The sequence below is a fragment of the Hydra vulgaris genome, chromosome 02 (genome assembly GCF_038396675.1).
Source record: "Hydra vulgaris chromosome 02, alternate assembly HydraT2T_AEP".
NCBI classification, from domain to species: domain Eukaryota; kingdom Metazoa; phylum Cnidaria; class Hydrozoa; order Anthoathecata; family Hydridae; genus Hydra; species Hydra vulgaris.
In genome coordinates, this window is record NC_088921.1 from 43,980,551 (window position 1) to 44,003,402 (window position 22,852).

The 22,852-nt window shown below is 27.2% G+C and overlaps 3 protein-coding genes across 5 annotated transcripts in view; 2 read left to right on the forward strand and 1 right to left on the reverse strand.

Moving 5' to 3' along the window:
* LOC100212206 (pleckstrin homology domain-containing family G member 5) overlaps positions 1–1,966 on the forward strand; it is a 66,237-nt gene extending 64,271 nt beyond the window's left edge. For all 3 annotated transcript variants that reach the window (XM_065791027.1, XM_065791028.1, XM_065791026.1), the window contains exon 12: positions 1,723–1,966. In XM_065791027.1, coding sequence (XP_065647099.1) covers positions 1,723–1,956 — 234 coding nt within the window. In that variant the 3' untranslated portion in view covers positions 1,957–1,966. The remainder of the gene's footprint in view (positions 1–1,722) is intronic.
* Positions 1,967–11,244: 9,278 nt separating this feature from the next.
* On the reverse strand, positions 11,245–12,015 carry LOC136076082 (uncharacterized). The gene has a single exon (XM_065789546.1). The coding sequence runs from the start codon at positions 12,013–12,015 to the stop codon at positions 11,245–11,247; it is 771 nt and encodes a 256-aa protein (XP_065645618.1).
* A 1,197-nt stretch (positions 12,016–13,212) lies between these two features.
* LOC105843448 (cleavage and polyadenylation specificity factor subunit 6) overlaps positions 13,213–22,852 on the forward strand; it is a 37,207-nt gene continuing 27,567 nt past the window's right edge. The window contains exon 1 of the mRNA XM_065791030.1: positions 13,213–13,396. The gene's annotated coding sequence lies outside the window, so the exon portion shown is untranslated. The remainder of the gene's footprint in view (positions 13,397–22,852) is intronic.

Below are 22,852 nucleotides of genomic sequence, written 5' to 3' on the forward strand. Positions count from 1 at the left end.
TTTAGTTATCAGGAAAATTATATAGTATTGTTGATAATATGATAGATTGTTGGTCAGGTGGAAATAGATATATTTTTATTTTACACTGCTATGCTTCTCATATATCATGGCCCGCAGCATGAATTTCGAAGTGAAGGGACACATTTCAAAATTTTTTATTTTTTTAAAAAAAAAAAGATAGTGTAATAAAAAGTTGAGTGGTCAGTGCCCGCAACCCCCTCCCTCTGTGCCGTTTTACTTTTATATAAAATTATGAAATGCAGGATGAAACTAGAACTTAGTTTTATCTTGCATTTCATAATTTTATTGGCTGGACAATATAAGTACTTAATTAATTGTTTTTATTTTATTCCTAAAGAATAAAAATAACATAAAATGGATAAATATAAATTTATGTATTATAAATATAAATTTATGTATTATGTTCACTTAATAAAGTTTCTAGGTGTTCTTCTTGATGAAAATATTACATGGATAAATCACATAAGGTTAATCGAAAATAAAATTTGTAAAAATATTGGCATACTTTAAAAGATAAAACCTTACCTAAATCAAATTTGCTTAAAATATATCTACTTCTCTTTTATTCATTGTTACCTCAATTATGCTAACATTGCTTGGTGCAGCACCAATAAAAAAAAACTAAACAAACTATTTAACAAACAAAAACATGCCATAAGAATAATATCCAACGCAGACCGTCTCTCTCATTCACAACCACGATTTATTAATCTAAAAATCTTAAATGTTTACCAAATAAATATATATCATCATTTAATTTTTATGTTTAAAATCAATAATGATACGATGCCAAATATTTTTAAAGCGCTATTTAAAAAAATACAGCACCAATATCTTACTAGACATTAATCAAAACATGAATGACTTCTTCTAGAGCTTTATTTATTTGTGGGTCTTGAAAATATTGTATAGTATACTTTCATTTTATTTGCAAAGATTTAAAGAATTTGGTTCTTTAAAAACTTTAAAAGAACCAAATTAATTAAAAACTGTTATATATAATTTTGAATATTTTTCTCGTTTGTTTGTTTTTTATTTTTGTTTTGTGTTCATTTATTATTGAAAATAAATTTTAGAAATTATTATCATTGTATTTTTAACTTTTTTTGCAAAAACAATATAGAAAAAATTAAATTTTTTTTAGCTGTATTATTTACAGATTATTGGGGGCTTGGTGGTAAGACTATTTTGTCTTCTTCTTGCCCCCGCCATGTGTATATTTTACAAATACGAGAGTTGTAATTATTTTAAACGGCAAATTTATAATAATTATAAAAATAATAATGTATATATCCTCTACCCTCATAAGCTTAAACAACTTTGATTGTTAATGGTTTAGTTAAAAGTTAATAAAGTATTGAGATTTTAAAAGAGTTTCATGCTTTTTAGTCAGATTAAACTTTAAACTTGTTTTGCTACAAAAAAAAAAAGTTAATTTATTTAGTTTTGTGGCAAAAGGTACCAAATTTGATTCTCGCAACGTACCTAGTACATACTGCGCTCATTTAGTTTTTTGGGTTTTGAAGCTAATGGGTTGTGAAAAGTTTATAACGATCAGAAAAAAATAAAAAATAATTTGCCTCTTTGACTGCTCGGCCTTGGGAAAGTAACTTTACAGTAAAAATAAATAATATGAATATTTTTGTAGAGATATTTTCTTTTATAAATTGTGTGTTATAAAGTTGTAATTATTTTTTATAGGAAAAATATCAAAGCTCCAGAATGACGTACTTTAATAATATCGAGCTTCTAGACGAAGAGCTTCCCGATTCTCCAATTATACAAAATTTAAATAATCGAAAAAGCGTCAAACCTGCTCCTCCAGTTGACGCTTTAGAAAATGAAAATGATGATTTTCAATGGAGCAATATAAAACTTTTTGGCATTGTTACTTTTATATGTATAGTTAATATTGTGCTCTCGAAAATATTATAATTTACAATAATTTGAGGTATTTGTTATTTATATTTGTTTTAATTCATTTTGAAATTTTATTAGGATATTTTTTTGTTAACTACCAACATTAATTATTGAACTGCATTGAGTAAGTATTTATAAATATTTTGAATAAAATATAAAAAATTTAAATAGTTTCTTTTTGGATAACCTGTTTTCAGATTTTCAGAACTTATTTCATGGCAAAAAATAGTTTTTTTTAAAATTTTTTTTTTTAATTATTATGTTTTTTAAAGTCATTCTAAGGTTTTTAAGGAACTAAGTTATATTAATCGACATTCCAAATAAACCATGGATTAAAGTAATTTGGTAAAAGATCAGCTTTAATGATGCTTTAAGATGGGCTTTAATGATGATGCTTTAAGATGGGCTTTAATGATGATGCTTTAAGATGGGCTTTAAGTATTTGAGTTATAATGAGTTTTTCTAATTTCAATTTAATTTCAAGATTCTCTTTTTTCCTAAATTTTTTTCTTTATTCTTTCTTAATTTTCAATTTTTGCATGCAAATGAAACTTTTTATGAAAAAAAACCAATTGTCAAAACAGAGACTTTGTATCTTTGTTTAAAAAGATATATATTTTTTATTCTAAAATAAAATTATAAAATTCTGAATTTAAAGTTAGTGCAAATGTAGCATGTGGCCATACCATACTCTGGATAAAATTTTACATAGATTGGTTTACTTGTTAAAGATTTATAGCAGTTTAGTTTAGTTTAAACTTTGTTAGTTTAATCCTGCTTATACCTTGAAACGTTTCAATCACGATTAATGTGATTTTGGTTGCTAATTTTAAAGTAAGGGTAATATAAGTGTTCTACGATGTAATACCAACAATTTTTATTAAAATTGTTTTATTGCTACGTTCACCATTTTCATTTATAGACCAAAATAAAATGTTTCTTGAAGGGGAGAGAGGTCCTTTGATAAGGCAGGGAAATTTGTTCGTAGGCAATGTCATCAAACAAGATTCGATCTAAATTGTCAAGTACCATTAATTGAAATAATTGTTTCCTTGTGAGAAATATGCTTTAAAATCATTACTGTCTTTCATAGAAACCTTTTTAAGAGGTTATTGAGGACATGTATATTAGAATTCGTAATATTCAACTAAGAAATAACAATTAATATAGAAATCGTAATATGCAATTAAGAAATACAACATGTAATTTAGAAATTGTAATAGTTAATTGAAATTACATAAGTTGTAAATGCGCAATGTAAGCTTATCACTCAAGGTATTTTTGGACATTAGTTTAAATAAGTTAATAATATCAAATTTAGCATTTGTATGCACCAGCAATAATAATGGAACTAAAATATTGTTGTGTTACATGTAAATACACTATGACTCGAAAGTTAAATTAAATCCGTGTCAACATCTATTTCACCAAATTTGCTTACATTCACTTCTAGTACAACCAGTACCAACATGTCCAATCTGTCGGTATGAAATACATGCAATCAAACAAGTTGAACAAAAACATTACGTTTTATCTTCACCAAATAAGATAAAAAGAGATGTTGAACGTGCTGAGCAAAATAAATATTGAGTGACTCTGGCGCAAACTTTAGTTGTCAAATATAAGACACCATAGAAATAGAAATTCAAGTTTAATAAGAAAAGGTGGTTTTGACCCAAAAATATTGACCAAAGATTAAATCGAAAAAATAAAGATATTAAGACTATGTAAGCGTCAGCGCAACAACAATTGTCAATTACCTGGAAGGTAAATTTGTATCATTATAATAAATGCACAAAGAGCCTACAATCAAAAATAATCAATAAAGAAAAAAAAATAAAGTAAACAAAAAAGAGCTGAATATTTTAAGAACAAATTGTCGTCAGAAAGTCTGGTTGAATAAAAAAAATTTTTTGTAAAAAAACGTAAGTACGCGTCAGACAAGGAAGAAGACCAATAATGAAAATGCCTGCTTTAAATGTTCAAACGTAAATTTGATTGTAGTTATCAACAACAAATGTCGTAATAATAAAAAAACTCGCAACTTGTTACGCTTGGGACCCAACAGTCCAATATTAAACCCGGTGGAAACAATCAGACCCAAAGCTAAATATAACGTTAAAAATGCAAATCGCATTCCACTTGTATGAGATGTTAGGATTGTGGAACACCAAATTCAATGTTTTTTAAAGTATTGTTACTGCGGGAAAAAAATACAATAATGTGAGGTGATAGAGTAAGTGCTGTACAGCATACAACCATAATACTTCAATAAACATGAAAAATGGTATGTACTAAGAATAAAATATGTAGAATACGCAAATAAAAAAGATTTATATTTCAAGACTCCGTATCTTTGATCCATTCTTGTACACATCCCGCTTAAGAATTGCTCAAAAATCTTCTTCGGCAGGAGTTTCTGAGAAGTGTGCTGAGTTGTCTTTTTTTTGAATGTGGTATTTTCTGAGTTTTCAGCCCAATTTGTTACAAATTAGCATACTTAGATGTTATTTATTAATAAAAGGTTACAAGCACTTTTGTGAACACTCTTTTAGATAGATCTCTTGGTTTAATGCTTGGCCAAAAGGAACATTGTAAATTGATGTGACCGCTCGTGGGAAGAAAGAACGATGTAAATTGGTGTGAACCCTCGTGCCATTCATACAAGTAACTTTTTTTTCAAATTTTGCAACGTCATAATACTTAACAATGTCTGGTGTCAAATTTTGATCATTTGAATAGTATTTATTATTACCAGCGAGTGCGCTATTCGACAAAGTAAAGTAAGACTCGTCTTCAATAATAAATTCACGATACTTTGTATAAAGTCGATCACATTTTCAGCGAACCCAAAGCCTCTGTTCGATCGCGCACCTCTTTGATGGTTAAACATTTTCCTTAACTTGATCTATTCATCTGATTTATAAACCTTTGATAAATCCTTATTATCCTTATTATTAAATAATTATTGTAAACCTCACCTATCACACAAAATAATTACTGTAAACCACCTATCAATCAAAACCAACCACACTACACCTACACTATGTTTAAGTTAATAGAAGCAACCTGCAAACTATTTTTTAAAACGTATAATTCTACATCACTTCAGATACTTCTCGTAACATAATAGTCCCATGACGTATGCACAGTTAATCTTGTTATTTATAGAAATTTAGCACTACATACATTCACCAGTTATTGTAAAAACTTTCCATAAGATTTTAGATTAATAATGTTACTTGTCGCGAAATATATATACAAGTTATTGTTGCTATATCGTTGCCATTCTATTTTAATATTCTAGAATATTTAGTTGTAACAATTTATTTATATTTTGTATGACAACTAAAATCCACGTAAAGCTCACGTTGTATCAGTTTAATTGATTTTCAACTAATTTTGTACTAATTACAAAATTTATATTAAAATCTCTTTGTGTATCACTGACTGTATATTATATTATGTCATATAATTGTAACGTAACGGTGTGTAAATTTATTGAAGTTGTAAAAAAAAAAAAAAAGGAAGTATTACTCATAATAATAACACATGGCACTTCAGTATGCATACACACATACTCTTCATTTACTATTTACATCATATGCAAAACTATAAGAAATGAAAACAGTTCACAACTCTCATCGACCCTTCAACAAATCACTATATATAAGAAATGAAAACAGTTCACAACTCTCACCGACCCTGCAACAAATCACTGCACTGTATGCCATGTCAAAAAACCATTTACAACTATATGCAAAATTTACTGAATTCTACTAAGAGTCCTCTGGTCTGAGTGACAGTGCAGAGGTCTGTGGCGATTGTCCTGATGGGATACCCTGAGACAAGTCTTTTTGGGATAACACAAAAGGATACTCTTCAAAAAAAACTTCTTATGGCATACAAGTCGGAGAAAGCTGGGGGTCTGTGTTCATACTATATCATAAGGCACAAATCTATACCATCCGTGAGACGTCGATGAATCACATATATTTATAATGTATCTTAAAACGAATAATTTTGCTTCATCACTGATTATACATCACATCTACGCTCGACACTAACAACTGTTCATAGGCACAACAATGACTCTTACTTTCCTTGATCAATCAATCAACCAATCATTTTTTTCTGAATGAAGATTTTACATTCAAGGATGTTTACAAACTGTAATTTTACTAATATAAAGTAAACACCTACTAATGTTAATAATATCTAATTAAAATAAATATAATGCTAATTTTCACAATATATTATAACAATAATAAACTTTATAACATAGAAATAACGATGTTAATACTATTACTACTACTACTACTACTACTACTACTACTACTACTACTACTACTACTACTACTACTACTACTACTACTACCACTACTACTACTACTACTACTACTACTACTACTACTACTACTACTACTACTACTACTACTACTACTATTAATAATAGTAATAATAGTAATAACAATAATAATAACAACAATATTATTATTAGTAATAATAGTTAGATGCAGTTAATAACAGTAATATAAATATTTATAAAAATAACAATAAGCAACAGTAATGACAACATAATATATAATAGAAATTAAAAAAATTAATACTATTTTTTTTTTTATAAAAAGTAGAATAAACTGGTTTTAAAGGTTGAGAATGAATTGAGAGCTTTTAGTTCATAAGAAAGTACAAAGTTTTAATTCTTTGATATTTTATAGATTTATGCCCATATTTATGAGAGCAGTGTTTAGAGACAGACTGGTTTAAATTACTATTGGAACGATGGTGATAACGAGTGTTGGCACTTTTGGAAATTGATGAAATTGATGAAAGTTAAAGGTAGGTTATTGTGATGGTGATTCCTGACAAATTGATATCGTTTAAATTGACATTGACAGTTTAAAGTTGAATATAGTCTGACATTGACAGTTTAAAGTTGAATATAGTCTCAAGATTAACATAATGGCGAACTTTGGCCAACTTGCCATTAGACTTACTTAGTTTCATTGCTAAGCCTTTACAGTGGGATAAAAAGGAAAGATTTAAATCAATTTTTATACCAAGATATTTAATTGAGATAACAGGTTCAATTTTTTTCCCACTTAATCTAAAGTTCATATGTGTATAAATTTTTGTTTTATTTGATTTAAAGATAATGAGTTCAGTTTTATTAAAGTTTAGAAAAAGTTTGTTGAAGCGAAGCCACTGAACTAGATTGGCAAGATCATGGTTAATGTGTTTGTTAATTTTTTTAAGGGATTTATTAATTAGCATTAGATTAGTATCATCAGCAAAGTGGTAAACAGTAGCAAACTTAATGGATGTATAAAGATCATTAATATAAAGAAGGAAAAGCAGTGGTAGTAAACAGTTAAAGGGGTACGCCTCTGATCCCATAATATTCTAACTTTTTCAACAAAATTAAATGATCTACTGTATCAAACGCTTTCTGTAAATCGACAAATACACCACATACAAAATATTTATCATCGATTGCTTTTCTAATCAGCTCAGTCATTGACTAGTGTTTATTGTATCTGTTTTTATTTACTACATTTCACTAAGATTAATTCATATGCGTCTTACGCAAAAAAAATTTTACTTTGGTATTGATTTGAATTTTTTTTTAAAATTACGGATTTTCAGGCGCAAGAAAATTTGAAAACTCTCGTTAAAATTACTACTAAATCCAAGTCAGGTAACAAAAATCTAAACAGTTAACAAAAACAAAAAAAAAATTAAAAAGAAATTTATTGTTAACACTTGAAAAAATTGTTTGTCAAACAATTTTTTAACTCTTTTCACTGATGCAACTTGCGTTTTTGCATATTCTGGTTTTTTTTTTTTTTTTTTTTTTTTTCTTTCTCTGTTTTAATATAATATAAGATTTTACAACTTCGTAATATAAAATTTCAATAAATAAAATAAGTAAAACAGATAGGGGCTCAAAGAAGATGAGGATGACAGTACGTTATCGCAATCTTTTCATAGAGCCCCTATAACAAGATTTCAAAAAAATATCGTAATATGTTAATGCGTAATAAAATTTCAATAAAATATCGTAATAAAACGCGTAATTCGCTAATAAAATTGATAAGCAACCAACAAAAGTAGAAATAAAACAAAAACAGATTTATGAGAAATTATTCAAAGTATGATTAACCAAAAACATTTCTTATATTTTAAAAATTTCTTTTTTTGTTAAAAACTTGAAGGAACTTAACGAATTTACCGTGCCTTTGAATCCTTTTTGAAAAGTATTCCATACTTTTGGACCTCGATATAGAATGCTGTACTCTGAATATTTGTTTATTATCCGAGGCAGTTTATATGTGTTGGACATATTCGCTCTAAGATTATAGCTATCATTTTTATTTATTTTAAACTTGTTATTAAAGCTTATAGGAGAGATATTGTGATTATAACGATACATGAAAATTAAATGCTGGTAGATATTAATTTCAAACACATTCATCATTTTCATATCTTTCATTAAGGGCTTAGCGTGTTCACGCCTATTTTTTGAGTAAATGATTCTGCAGGCATGTTTTTGTAGACTATAAATTTTTTTAATCTTTGCCGCTTGAGTACTTGCCCATGAAATGTTTGCATAGCTGATGAAGCTATGAATTAGCCCAAAGTAGATTAATTTAAGACTATTTTTATTGACGTAGGAGCGAACTCGATACATCAAACCTATTATTTTGGTGATTTTTGACTGGATATATATTATATGTGGAAGCCAGGATAATTTTTCATCAACAATGATTCCTAAGAATTTTATATTGGATTGCTTATTTACTAGTTTATCATTTAGAGATAGGTTAGGCAACTTGAGAGGAAGATTTTCTTCTTGTGTTTTTTTGTGAAATAGTATATACTTTGTTTTCTCAGCGTTAAGTGAGAGTTTGTTTGCCTTAAACCAGTTGTTTACTTTACACAGTTCAATATTCATGTCTGCATATAATTTCTTGATATCATTGTTGGTGAGAAATAAGTTTGTGTCATCTGCAAACATGACCGAGTTCATTTTTAAAGATGCATTACAAAAGTCATTTATATATATTAGAAAAAGAAGTGGACCAAGAATCGATCCTTGCGGGACTCCACATATGACATTTAATACTCCAGATTGGACATTATTTACATATTGTTTTCTGTTTGTAAGATAGCTTTTAATCCAATAAAAACTTTTATTTATTATTCCGTAGTGCCTTAATTTATCTAATAGAATGCAATGGTCCACTGTATCGAATGCTTTTGATAAATCAAGAAACACTCCTAAAGTAAATTTATTATTTTCAAAACCATTAGTTATTTGATTTACTATTTCAATGATTGCATGCTCTGTAGAGAGATTTTTTTGAAAGCCAAACTGATTTGGGTAAAAAAAATTGTTTTTAATGAAGTAATCATAGATTCTATTATAAACTACACGTTCGAAGAGTTTTGAAAATACAGAAAGTATTGATATAGGCCTGTAGTTTGTAATGTCAGAATGATCATTACATTTGTATAATGGAATTACTTTTGCCAATTTAAGTACATCCGGAAATATCCCAGAATTTAATGAGAGCTTAAGTATATGAAACAGGGGTCTATTAAGACTGTGTTTGTTTGCAATAACTATATCACTAGATATCTCATCAAATCCTGGAGCCTTTTTTTTTTTTAAGGAGGCAAAGGCTGCCTCTAATTCTTCATAGCCTAATTCATAATCAAGCATGGTAACGTTATTCGTGTTTTTAAGATAGGTTTTAAAGGATACAGATGTTGGTACAATTTTATTTACAAGATTTGGACCAATATTTGTAAAATATTTATTGAATTCTTCTGAAATTAGTTTTTGACAAAATATATCGTTATTTTCAATAACAATTCGTTTAGGAAGAGAAGGTGAATTTAGTTTTTCTCTTCCCATTAAGAGATTAATGATGGACCATGTTTTTTTGCTATCAAATTTGCATTTGTTAATTTGATTACTGTAATATTTTTTTTTTGCATTTTTAATGAGATCTTGGTAAAAAAATTTATAATTTTTGTAATTTTTTTCATTATCATTGTTTCTATTTTTCAAAAATTTATTGTAAAGTTTTTGCTTTTTTTTTGAGCACTTTAATAACGATTTATCCATCCACGGATTAGCAATTGCTTTTGACTTAATTGTTATTATCTCTTTTGGACAGGTTTCATTAAAGTACTCCAAAAATGTACTTAAAAAGGCATTGTAAGCTTCATTAGTATCTTTACATTTATATACGTTGTTCCATGTTTCTTGTTTTAGTCTACTTGTTAATTTATTAGTGTTACTCAATTTTAAATTTCGTTTTTTTAAATGTATAATTTTTGAATGACAATCAGACATAGATTTAAAGTTTTTTATTTTTATGAATATCGGGAAATGATCGCTAATATCTGTCAAAAATATACCGGTTTCAAATGTCGTTTCTAAATAATTATTGATAAAAATATTGTCTATTGCTGTTGCAGAGGTTTTTGTTACTCGCGTTGGTTTATTAATAGTTGACAAGACATTAAATTTAAAAAGCATATCAAAAAAAGATTTTATTTTTGGAAATTTTGTGTTAGAAAGAGCATCAAGATTTATGTCACCAGTTATATATAATGTCTTATTTTCTTTATTTATTTTCATAATCGTATTTTTGATAAAAGTTTCGAAATTTTTTATTTTTCCACTCGGTGGACGATAAACACATCCAACTAAAATGTTTCGGTATTTTTTATTAATAATTTCAATGAAAAGGCTTTCATAATTATCATTTGAAAAGCATAGTATATTTTTTATCTTGAAAGCATATTTTTCTAAGACATAAATTCCTAATCCTCCTCCTTTTTTCCCATTTCCTCTTGATTGACTTATTAGTTTATAAAATGGTAATATATAATTAGAATTTAATTCAAGAGAACTTTCTGTATCATGCCAAGTCTCTGAAATAGATATGATGTCGAACGTGTAGTTTAAAATATTTAAAAATTCTTTAAGTTTATCAAAATTTTGCTGCATGCTTCTAATGTTTATGTGTAATACAGAAAATGAGCCATCATCTGCTATTACTTTAAATTCAAAAGGATCAATATACGGTGTGTTAATTAAGTTCATTTGAGTTTCTTGAAAAATATTTATATTTTCTTCTGATAGGTTATTTATAAAGTTGTCCTCAAAAAAGTCTAAATTTAAATTGTGAAAATCTAATTTCTGTGGAAAAAGCGCTGCCATTTTTTAAAAATGTATAATTTAAAAATATTTAATATAATTAAAAACGAAAATACTCAAAACGCTTACTCGTTTACGCATGTCGGAATAACATCTGTGTTGCGGGTGTTTTCTCGAAATTCGTGAACAATCAGTTTGTTGTAAACAACTTTTGCAAAATAGCCATTTTGACGATGTATCTTCGCCTGATCAAAAAGTTCCTTTCGAATTTTTCGCGTGGTAAAACTAAAATCTTCGTTTAGAAAGATATTAGTTCCTTTTAATTTTCTTGCTCTTTCCAAAATTGTTTTTTTGTCCTCGTAATCCCGGAGCTTCAAGACAATTGTTCGCTCTCGTTTATCATTAGCTACTCCCACTCGATGAGCCCGATCAATTATAATTTCTTTTTCAATACCAAGATTATCTTTAAATAGTTGCTTTACCTTATTTTTTGTGATTTCCCAATTCTTTTCTTCATTATTTTCAACGACCCCGTCAATTCTTAAATTGTTTCTTCTGTTACGGTCTTCAATATCAACGCTTTTTAATTTTAACTCAATATTGTCAGAAGATATTTTACCCTGCATTTTTCGTACATTTGATAAATCGTCGTGAACTTTATTAATTTTTTCCTCAACTGCTCTAGCTTTATCGTTAAATACATCGCCAACAAAATTTAATCCAGATTTCATTTCGTCGAGTTCTCGCCGAACTTCTTTAAAACTAGATTGAAAGTTATCAAACCTCTCATTTATGTTCGATAATGCTTCATGAAAAAAAGACAAAATTGTTTCTTTTTGAATATTTAGTAGCTCTCTCATCATAGCAATCGAAACTAACTCTTCTGATTTAGACATATCAACTTTTATTTAACGAATTAAAAAAAATTTCAAAAAATATTTAACTGTAAGAAAACGCGTCTGTTCACCACGATGTTCGCCACGCAAAAAAAAAAAAAAAAAAAAAAAAAAAAAAAAAAAAAAAGCTTATCAATGCTAAGAATTGATACCACAGAAACAAGATATAGCTAAAAAATAACTGTAATAAACTATTGTCGATTTTTAAGTCTTATAGAATCTAGAGTTAGAAATAAACTTATTAATTCAAAATCAATATTATAATTGCAGTTTAGTAAAAAAAAAAAAAAAAAAAAATTGTAACTAATAATATGGCCAACCAATGTAGCTAATATTTATGTATACTACCCTAGCTTTAAAAAAGTTTTTTTAATTATTTATTTGAATCCCATGCTAAATTTTAACAAACAATACTCATATATCCGAAGATATTGTTGGCTTATCATAGGAACATCTATTATAGTCATAAAGACTAATCCAAACTAGCGTTCGTTATTGACCAATATTTTTGCGTACCAAAGTGCGTACCTCAAGCGCTTATGCAACATATGTTGAAACTTTTTCATATGTTGAAACTTTTAAAACTTGTTTTTATAACAGCAAAAATTGTTTAGTAAAAGGATTTCATTCAACCCATTATAGTTCTTGAAATATTATCATACTCTTCTCATTTAGGTCGTAAAAAATTTTTTTAGTAATTGTTTTGCAAATAGTTGTTTTTAATATTTTATTTAGGTAATCGAGTCAAATATCGAAAAAACATAATTTTCAAGTTTGAAAGTAATTTTTTCCGAAAAAACTTTTTTATTATGTATTTATAGTATAAATTAAAAGTTTACTTTAGTTTCAATCGAATTTTAACATGTTTCCTAGATTTTATTGGGGAAGGTGAGGAGGGAGGAGGGGGTTACGTATGAGTTTTTGGCCAACTAAAACCAAAAAAAAATTTTATGCCGACTAACTATTCTGAAAGGAAAAAAAAAAAGTTGTCGTTAGCCGACATTTGCTAACTGCCAACTATAGAATCAATTTTGCCAACTCCAGTGTCCGATTTGCCGACTAATAAAATTCGTAGGGGCTAGACACCCCTCGCCCTCCTCGGTACGGCCCTTGGCCCACCGGTTTAAAGTTTTTGTCAAAAATTTGTACGTCATTTTCTAAAATGACGTCATTTTACCGAAAAATTCTTTCGAATTTAATTTTTTAGTGCGATTTGCATTGAGTTATTGTTCTCGATTTTACTAACTGGCGGACCTTTTGCAAAAGAAAACGTTTAAGTTGTTTTGAATAAAAACTCCATTTTAATTGCAAATTGCTATCATTTTATTTGTAACTCTTACATAAGAAGGCGACGAAATAACAACTTTTTCTTTATCATACGGTATGTTGTTTTTATAAAACTCAGAAATATGAACTCTTAAGACCCGGAACTTTTTGTTATGTTTCATATATTTTCAAAATAATTATGTTAGTAACTGATTAGATAATAACAAGTAACGTACTAAATAAACTATTAAAGTTTCAAAATAAAGAGCAGTATTAATCATAATTAAAAAAAGTTGAATTATACTTAAATAATTATGCTATTTTTGTTCGTATCCTCTGTAATTTATTAATTACTTTTGGGTTGACATCCTAAATCTTATATTTTTCAAAATTCTATTATATATATATATATATATATATATATATATATATATATATATATATATATATATATATATATATATATATATATATATATATATATATATATATATATATTAGTAAAAAATCACTTAACAAAAATTTTTTCCATTTTGTTAAGTGATTTTCTACTAATATATAATTGCTCTGTTCTTTTAATAACATTGAGCACTCTATTGTGTAGAATACTTATTAAAGTTGTTTAAATGCCTCTAAAAACTGCATATCTAAACAACCGACTGAGATAATGTAATAAAATTTAAAACAGTGATTCATCATTATTAGATCATTATTTAAATACATTTTTTATGAATTAAATAGCTTATTTTCATCTTATCAGATACAAAAAACAAAGTGGGTGGAGGTGAGTTTTGACGAGAGTGCATTTTAAAAATTTATAGTTCACAAACTAAGTGCAAAAGAAGACTAATTTTTCTAAAGTATATCACTCATTACATAAACTTTATGTTTAAGGTACAAATTACTAGTCTGCTGAAAGGAGGCTCATTTTAATATTAGTTCTTAATATAATTTTAAATCTTTTAAAATGGAGTATAATTGACATTTGAATTTAGCTGTCTCTGTAGCATTTCTGTTCTGTTGTAAAAAAATATTGTACACAAAACCATTTGAAAGTAATTTATCCTTGTGGGAACCAAGAAGATCTTCAAAGTCTTCTTAATTATTTTAAGCCTTTTTAATTATTTTCTCCATGTCACAAAAACAATTTATAAACAAAAACTGAAATTAAAAAAAATTGATTTTATATATTTAATAATTAACAAGGCAACTTAATAAAAACAAAGAAAAACTACAAAGTAATAATTTTTAAATAAATCTTTGAATTAGCAACTAATCCATGATAAATAAGACATTGCTATTTCAATTATATTGTTATTAATCTATTAATTATTAGGCCATTTAAGCTAAGCACAAATTATTACACTTTATTATCATTATAACTAAGTAAAAAAAAATGTCAAGTTATTTGAAATTTGTACTTAACCATATTTTGTAAAAACAACAATAGTAATTTAAGAAACTAGTGTTTAAAACATTTATTCTAAAAGAGATGGTGTAAAATAGGCTTAGATTCATTTTGGATTGTACAATACCACAAATGCCCATTGTTGGTATCTATAATAGGTTACTTGTGGCTAAGTTCGTTGGGAAGCTTTTATTTTTAAAAGTAGGTGATTTATTTACATAAAAGATGCATAAAAGTAAATTAAATACATATATGTTCATACAGATTCAATAAAAATGACCATCTAGCACAAAAAGCAAAAAATTTTGAAAAAAAAAACTTACCTCGTATTGAAAATCAAGTTTTTCACTAACAACACACTGGATGCTGGATTTCCAAGTTAATTATATAAAGATTAGGTATTCGATGTTGAAATGAAAACAAGCCCATTTTGAAATGTAGAGAATTTTAGGAGCACACTGTTTAGAGATGACTAAAAATCGGATTTATATAGTATATGAAAAACCAAGGGCTATTTCCGGCTCAAGTTCCGTATTATCAAGTTATATATATATATATATATATATATATATATATATATATATATATATATATATATATATATATATATATATATATATATATATATGCACATCAGAGTGTTGGCTATCCTAATAGCACTGCGTGTAATGGATATATATATATATATCCACAATAACATATCAACAAGTTGTTACTAGTTTTTTCTACCTTTATATCATACAGCTTTTTCAGAAAAAGAAGGAAAAAACAAAAAATAATGAATGAAAAGATTGCTGCCCCATGCCAAACCTTTAGTCAATGTATAGGGACTTTTTTGTGGCAATGGGTTATAAGATAGTCAATGTACCGAAGCCCCTGGTAGCAGGCTATTTCAGTGTGACTTCGGAGATTTTATCTAAACATGCATTTATAGTTATAGTTACGCATATATATATATATATATATATATATATATATATATATATATATATATATATATATATAAATAATATATATATATTTTATATATATATATTATATATATATTATATATATTATATATATATATATATTATATATGTATATATTATATATATATATATATATATATATATATATATATATATATATCAGGCCTTGTTACGAGATTTCGCTGAGTAGCGAAAACGCGTAACGCATTTCTAAGTAACTCAACTCAGCAAATATATTTTGAATCGTTAGAAGTTATATTGCGTCACTAGCGTCTTTTCAAGTACCGCATTGTAATTAAAGTTATTTTATTAACGCGTTAAAAATCATACAAACAGTTTGTTTTTCTCTCACTATAACAAAAGTTACAAATAAAATCTAAGTTCTTATTAAAAAAATCATTTTTATTATTTTTTTCAAATATGAACTAAATTTTATTTTGAAAAAAATATTTTTTTCATGAAACGTAAAATATTTGTTTATTTTCTTATGATTTTATATTTGGTTTTTGGTTATTTTATTAAGTGTTAATACATTTTTTCTTATTTAATTTGTGAACTCTTTTTAATAATGTTTTTAAACAATAAAGTTTTTTTTTGTTATTTATCAGTTACCGATAACATATTCGTGATCATAATTTATTTTCATAAATTAAATGAACGTCATTAAAACTTTACGTTATGGAATTAACAATAAACAAAATATCTTATTAATAAAATATTTACATCAAAATAAATCGTGCATTTTTTAAACTTATTATGACTAAAAATAATTTTTATATTTAAAAGGAATTTATATATTTAATTCCTTAAAATAAAACTTAAAACACTTTTTTTTTTTAACTAATTTTTAATAACAAAAAAAAAATTATGAAACAAACTGTTTCTTTAACAAAAAAATCTATTACTTTACAATTGCGGTTAAATGCTTTTACTTACAACTTTATTTCTTCTGAATAAACCTCTCGTTAACGATAATCAAAAGATAATTTAAATATTCTAAAAGATATAAGTTTTTGCGTAGCGCAAAACTGCTGAACGCGTAGGCAAATCGCCTTTTCGCAAGCAAAATGCGAGCTGCGTAGCGCTTCTTAACAAGGCCTGTATATATATATATATATACATATATATATATATATATATATATATATATATATATATATATATATATATATATATATATATATATATATATATATATATATATATATATATATATATATACATACACATACATAGTGGCTATTCTAGGAAAAAATTTGGACAGTGGTACCCCCTGTCTCGGAGAAATAAAGCAAAAAATTATCCTTTTTTAGCAAAAATTCCAATATTTGCCATATATATATATATATATATATATTATATATATATATATATATATATATATATATATATATATATATATATATATATAAATATCGTTTTTTTGTTTTGGGTTTATTTTGATCAGCTATCTAAACAAAAAAAACTCCAAAAAAATTTTAGTCGACATGTTAATATAAAGGTAAAAAAATTCAACTTTTTGTATTTATATTCAAAAGAGTTTTAAAAATTTATTATTTCAAAATTATGCAACAAATATTATATAGGTAAAAAGAAAATTAAAAGATTTATCTTTAAGCATCTGTGAAGTAGTAGTGATAAGCTATGAAGCTGTCATTTTAAAGTTGTTTTTAATTCCATTATAAAGTTGTTTTTAATCTATTGCTAATGTCTAATTTTATGATTTGTTTATAGATATTGAGTTGCAAAAAAATAGTTATGCTGACTTAAAAGTTTGATTTTGAATTCAAAATCAAACTTTTAAGTCAGCATAACTATTTTTTTGCAACTCAATATCTATAAACAAACCTCATTCAGAGAATGCAGATTTAAAAGATGAACATTAGGGTTAATAAATTTTAAAGGTTAAACAATTTTTAATAAATTTTTATAAGTTTAATCTACATATTTAAAGTTACACAAAAGTATTGAATTTAGAACAAGAATTATTTTGACTTTGTTTCTATCCTGGCATGTTTGTGAAACAAAATTTATAAGCTTGTTTTATTAGAAAGATTGATAGTATCATTTTTTACCAAATCATTTTTGACTTGTTTACAAAAAAAAAAATGTTTAATAAACTTTTGCTCAGAACTTTTAGAGAAGACACAGAATTTGATTGTCAGAAGAACTTTTTTAATCATATTCAGAATCAACTCATTTTTTTTGTTGGATTTGATAAATGTGTTTTTTTTTAACAGCAAAAAAAAACAACCTATAAACTTCAGAAAAAACCAAAAGAAAAAACAAATAAATAAGGAAAAAAAAGTTTTTAGCAAAAAAGAAAAAAAATTATTTGATTTCAATTTGTATCTACCACTAACTATTCTTGTTGGTTAAATGTGATTTTCGCATGATATGATATATTATGAAACTTTTGAATCCTTGCTTTTTTCAGTAATCAAATCCAAAGATTGTTTCGTCTAGTATTTTTAAAACAATAAAACTTTCAATCTGTATATTGCAAATATGCAGATGTTTGCGCTATGTATGATTATTGGTTGGATTATTAATCAGCCAAAGTCAGACAAATATCTGCAGACAATGGAAAGACCAATAAAGATGAATTTGGAGCATTCAAAGCAGCTAATTAAAAGCAATTCGCAATTAACGATGCGTTGCTTAGCAAGCAAAGATGTGCACATGGTGCAATAGTATACCACTTGCTTAAAGTGGGAAAGACCTCAGAGCAGAGTCTTTGTATACTTAAAGTTTATCTTTTTTGGATATGTCCAGAATTCCAGATGTTTCTTTCAACTTTTAGTTTTTCCGCTTTTAACTTTTTAAGTAATTCCCATATGAAAAACAATAAAAGTTTCAAAAAAATTGAGAAAGCCATCAACTCAAAGCTTAAAAAATGCGGAAATAATTTCCGGATTGTTTTTGCTAAATATATTCCGGATTTTTCAAATATGATCTGGATGAGGTATATAGTGATCATTGTATGCCTCATGAACTGTGTTCATATTCATGAGGTATACGATGATCATTGCATACCTCATCCAGTATACTTCATGAACTGAACACTAGTTAGCTAGGTCACCTTGTCACACCAAAAATGAGAAATGGGTATTGTAAATCAGATGTAATATGTAAATCAGACCAGAATGTGTTAGTTGCTTAAGCTGGAGCAACCATTAAAATAATTCTGCAAATTGATCTGCATCTTAAAAAAGTGTTAGTTTCGGTTTGTTAGGGTGTGGACAAAATTTGCTTACTTAAAACTGAGCATCTCAATTATGTCAGCAATCTAATATATTTAACTGGACAAGCTTAGAAAAATGCTGAGAGCATGACAAGTTTTCTTATTCCATGATAACACTTGTCCTTGTATTGCAAAATTTGTAATGAGAATTATTGGAGTTTAGCTGGAAGTTTTTTGTGAACAAATTATTATTTGCTACAGCAATTATTCATTGTGCCATTAATGATTTAACAACAAGTACTCTGACACCACCCCAATCATTAATCGATTTAAAGCCTAAAGAGTTCTAAAGCAACGATATTTATTCTTTGCCTTTGCACTTCCAAGAGGTCATAGACAATGATGGTGTATATATTGCATAAGATTGGTTATAGAGTTAAAAATAATTAAAATTTTTTTTTTAAAAAATGGCTTATTATTTTTAAACCAACCTGATATATAGATAATAGCAACAAATTTAGTAAACATATAGTAGCATATATTTGTCATATTTTCCAATAATAAATTAAGTTTAAAATTAAATCACAAATAAAGCTGAGAAATACAAGTTTTAGTTATAACTATATAAAAAAATTTATTTTTTATTTTTTAAATAGAAAACAAAGAATAGTGTTAAAGAGCAAGGAAACAGTTGACAGAAGACTTGAAAAGTTGTAGATTGTATTAGTCAAGAAAACATGAAAATAAGAGAGAGTTCCAAAGGGTTAAAGTGCGGACAAAAAAACTTGATGAATAAAAGTCTTTAGAGCATGCAGGAACAGATACATTAAAAGCATAAGACTTTGCTGAATGACAAGTCAAGTCAGAATGAGTTTTGGTTGATGGAATGCTGATAGGAAGATAAAGGAGATGATAGCTCCTTTAAGCAGCGGTCATTGTAGTATCTGTAGAAAAGAGAAAGAGATGCAACCTTAAGATGATGGGATAAAGGCTCAAGCTTAGCAGATAGAGCAGGTCCGACTACATATACAATTCGTTTTTGGACTTTGTCTAGAGAAAGAGCATCATTAAAAGAATCAGCCCAAGTATGATAGCAGTATATACAAGAATAAATAAGAGATTTGTAGAAGTAGAGAATGAAATCAGGAGTACAAAAATGGTGAGCACAATAAAAAAGCTACCTTAGCAGATGCTAACTTAGCCATTGATTGTATATATGGTTTCCATGAGAGGTCAGTAGTGAACGATAATCCAAGAAGATGTAAAAAAGAAGTCTTAGTGAGAGGGTTGCCATTTATCAATATAGGATTGTCGATAATATTGCGATAGTTGTTCGCAGTAAATAATTGTGTTTTATTGAAGTTAAAATTCACAAGTAAGTGCAAGCCTCAAGCTCTTACAGAAATGAGATCAGAGTCAAGATCGGCTGCCTGTTCTAAGTGATTAAAAAGAGTAAACTTTTTGTCAAGTCAGGAGTATTTAAGTTACAAGTTACATCTAATGTGACTCTATTTGCTGATGACTCAAGTTGAGTCATTAGCAAATAAAGTCACATTAGATGTAAACTTGTCAGAAATATCATAAATGTAGATTAGAAACAAAACAGGACCAAGGATAGAACCTTGAGGTACTCTAAAAGTTATTGGAAATGAAGAAGTGTGTTTTGAAATCTTTCAGACGAATATCGAAAATTGAGATAAAATATTTTCAGAGATTATTGCATGATCCACTTAAAGGAGAACAAGGAGAAGCTGAATACAAGTAAGGCTTAGAGACAAGACTAAATCTAGGAGTTAAGGTAAGTGATTAAGATTTTCTGGAAAATGGCTCATAAAGTTAACAATATGAGTAAGAGTTTGAGAAATGCAGAAGTTATGATGTTTACTACCAGCTGGGCAGTGGTGTTAGAGCCAAGCCATTCAGTGTGATATGCATTAAAGTCACCAATAACAACAATATTGCAGAGGGGTAAAGTGAAAGGCCATGGTCAATTTAATCAGAAATTGCATCTAAAAAAGTGCAGTCTTGAGAAGAAGAACAATAAAGAACAAAAAGATAGGTGATACAGTGAAGAGGTGCTAAGCAGAAGCATAAATATAATATTATATATATATATTTTTTTTGTTTAAAAAAAAACAACTTTTTTTTATGGATTAACTTCTATTTGTTAAAAATATATTTTTTTTTACAATATTTTGAGGGAATATAGATACCCTCGTTATCAAGTATATTAAAAACCGTTATAAAAAATAACATTATACAAAACCGTCTAAATTTACGAAACAATGTTCTTTGTAAGAGCTTCTTTTGAGAGTTTTTTAAGAGCGTTTTTTGTGACATAAGAATTTGAACATGGGTTTCCAAAATGATGTCGTCACATAATCGCCATCATCCCGGTTAAGACCATTGTCGCTAAAGGTATTTTCGTTGTGTTGTATTTCCAAAGCTTCCCTAACTTTCCTATTAAACTATTTATTTCTATTTTTAAGGTATTGCAACCATTAAAGTGGAAATTTCCTTGGCAAATTTTGGAATGTTCAGCTACCGCTGAATTTTTCCCTTTACCTTGTTGTGCACTTGTTTGACGCTGGCATATCCGAAACGATATCTTCAGTCCAGTTTCACCTACATAACATTTGCGGCAAGAGCACTCTAATTTGTAAACACCGGGATAGGAATTAACTGGTAGCGTTGGTTTATTTTTAGAACTAAGTAGACTTTGGAGATTTTTTGGAGACTTAAACACTAGTGCGTATCCTGCTTTTTTAAAAACTCTTTGTAACTGAAGACTGATTCCAGGGATCCAGGGTAAATATTCAATTCTTTTTGGAGACATTAGGAAATGTTGATTTTTCGTGAGATCTTTTTTGTTGTTAGCATTTTCTTTCGCAGACTTAACAAGTTTTTCCAGACTTTTCCGCTCATATCCGTTTTCTACAAATACATCAATAAGAAATAGCAACTCATCAGCAATGTTATTTATTGTGCATAAACGTAGTGCTGTATAAACGAAACCAATAAAGACACCATTTATAATTTTAGGGTCATGGCATGAGTTCGGTTTAATTTGAACGTTTATGATTGCATTTTTGCAATGTATTTTAAAACTATATGTACCGGTTTTATTGTTGGTAACTGAAACATCAAGATAGTTTAATGTATTGGTTAAGATTCCATTGTGTATTGAATACTTTTGTGTTGTTTGTTAAGTAAATCTAAAAACTTTTGCACATCTTCTTCTACTTAGAACCGTAAATGAATATCCTAGGCATATCTTTTAAATGATTTCACGTGGATGTTGTTGTTAAGCACCAATAAAAGAGCATTACTTTCATGGTATTGTAAAAAACACTCAGCAACTACCACCATAAGAGCTAACCCAATTAGTCCGGTGTTTTCAAGCTCATGAAAATCATTTTCATATAAAAAATAGCAATGAGAAAGACAAAGTTCTAAAAGTAACCTGGTCTCTTCAAAAGTTAATTTATATATATATATATATATATATATATATATATATATATATATATATATATATATATATATATATATATATATATATATATATATATATATGTATGGCCAATTCCATAGTTCAGCGACGCATGATGCGGAGAGATTTTTTTTAATAGAAATTTTTCTATAACTCAAAAATAATTTTTTATTACTCTAAATCAATCTTGAATTTAAATTTTATAATATAAACTAAACACAATTGTATTAACATAACACTGCTACATAGCAAAAATTAAAACATGAGTTCAGTGACGCAACGCGGAAAAAAGCGTTTTTTTATCAGCATACTTTTAAATGGAGTTTTCGCTGAAATTATAATTCTTGCTTGACTTAGTAGATTTTTTTGTTGTAATTTATTCATTTGGCAATAAGGTAGTCATAAAAAAAGCCACAAACAATAAAGTTTTCATATCGTTTTATTTTACAGAAAAAAAACTATCAGTTCAGTGACGCAACGTTCAGTGACGAAACAAAAAGACGAAATTAAAATCA

Coding starts and splice junctions, on each gene's coding strand:
- LOC136076082 (XM_065789546.1), bottom strand. CDS start 12,015: ATGTCTAAATCAGAAGAGTTAGTTTCGATTGCTATGATGAGAGAGCTA.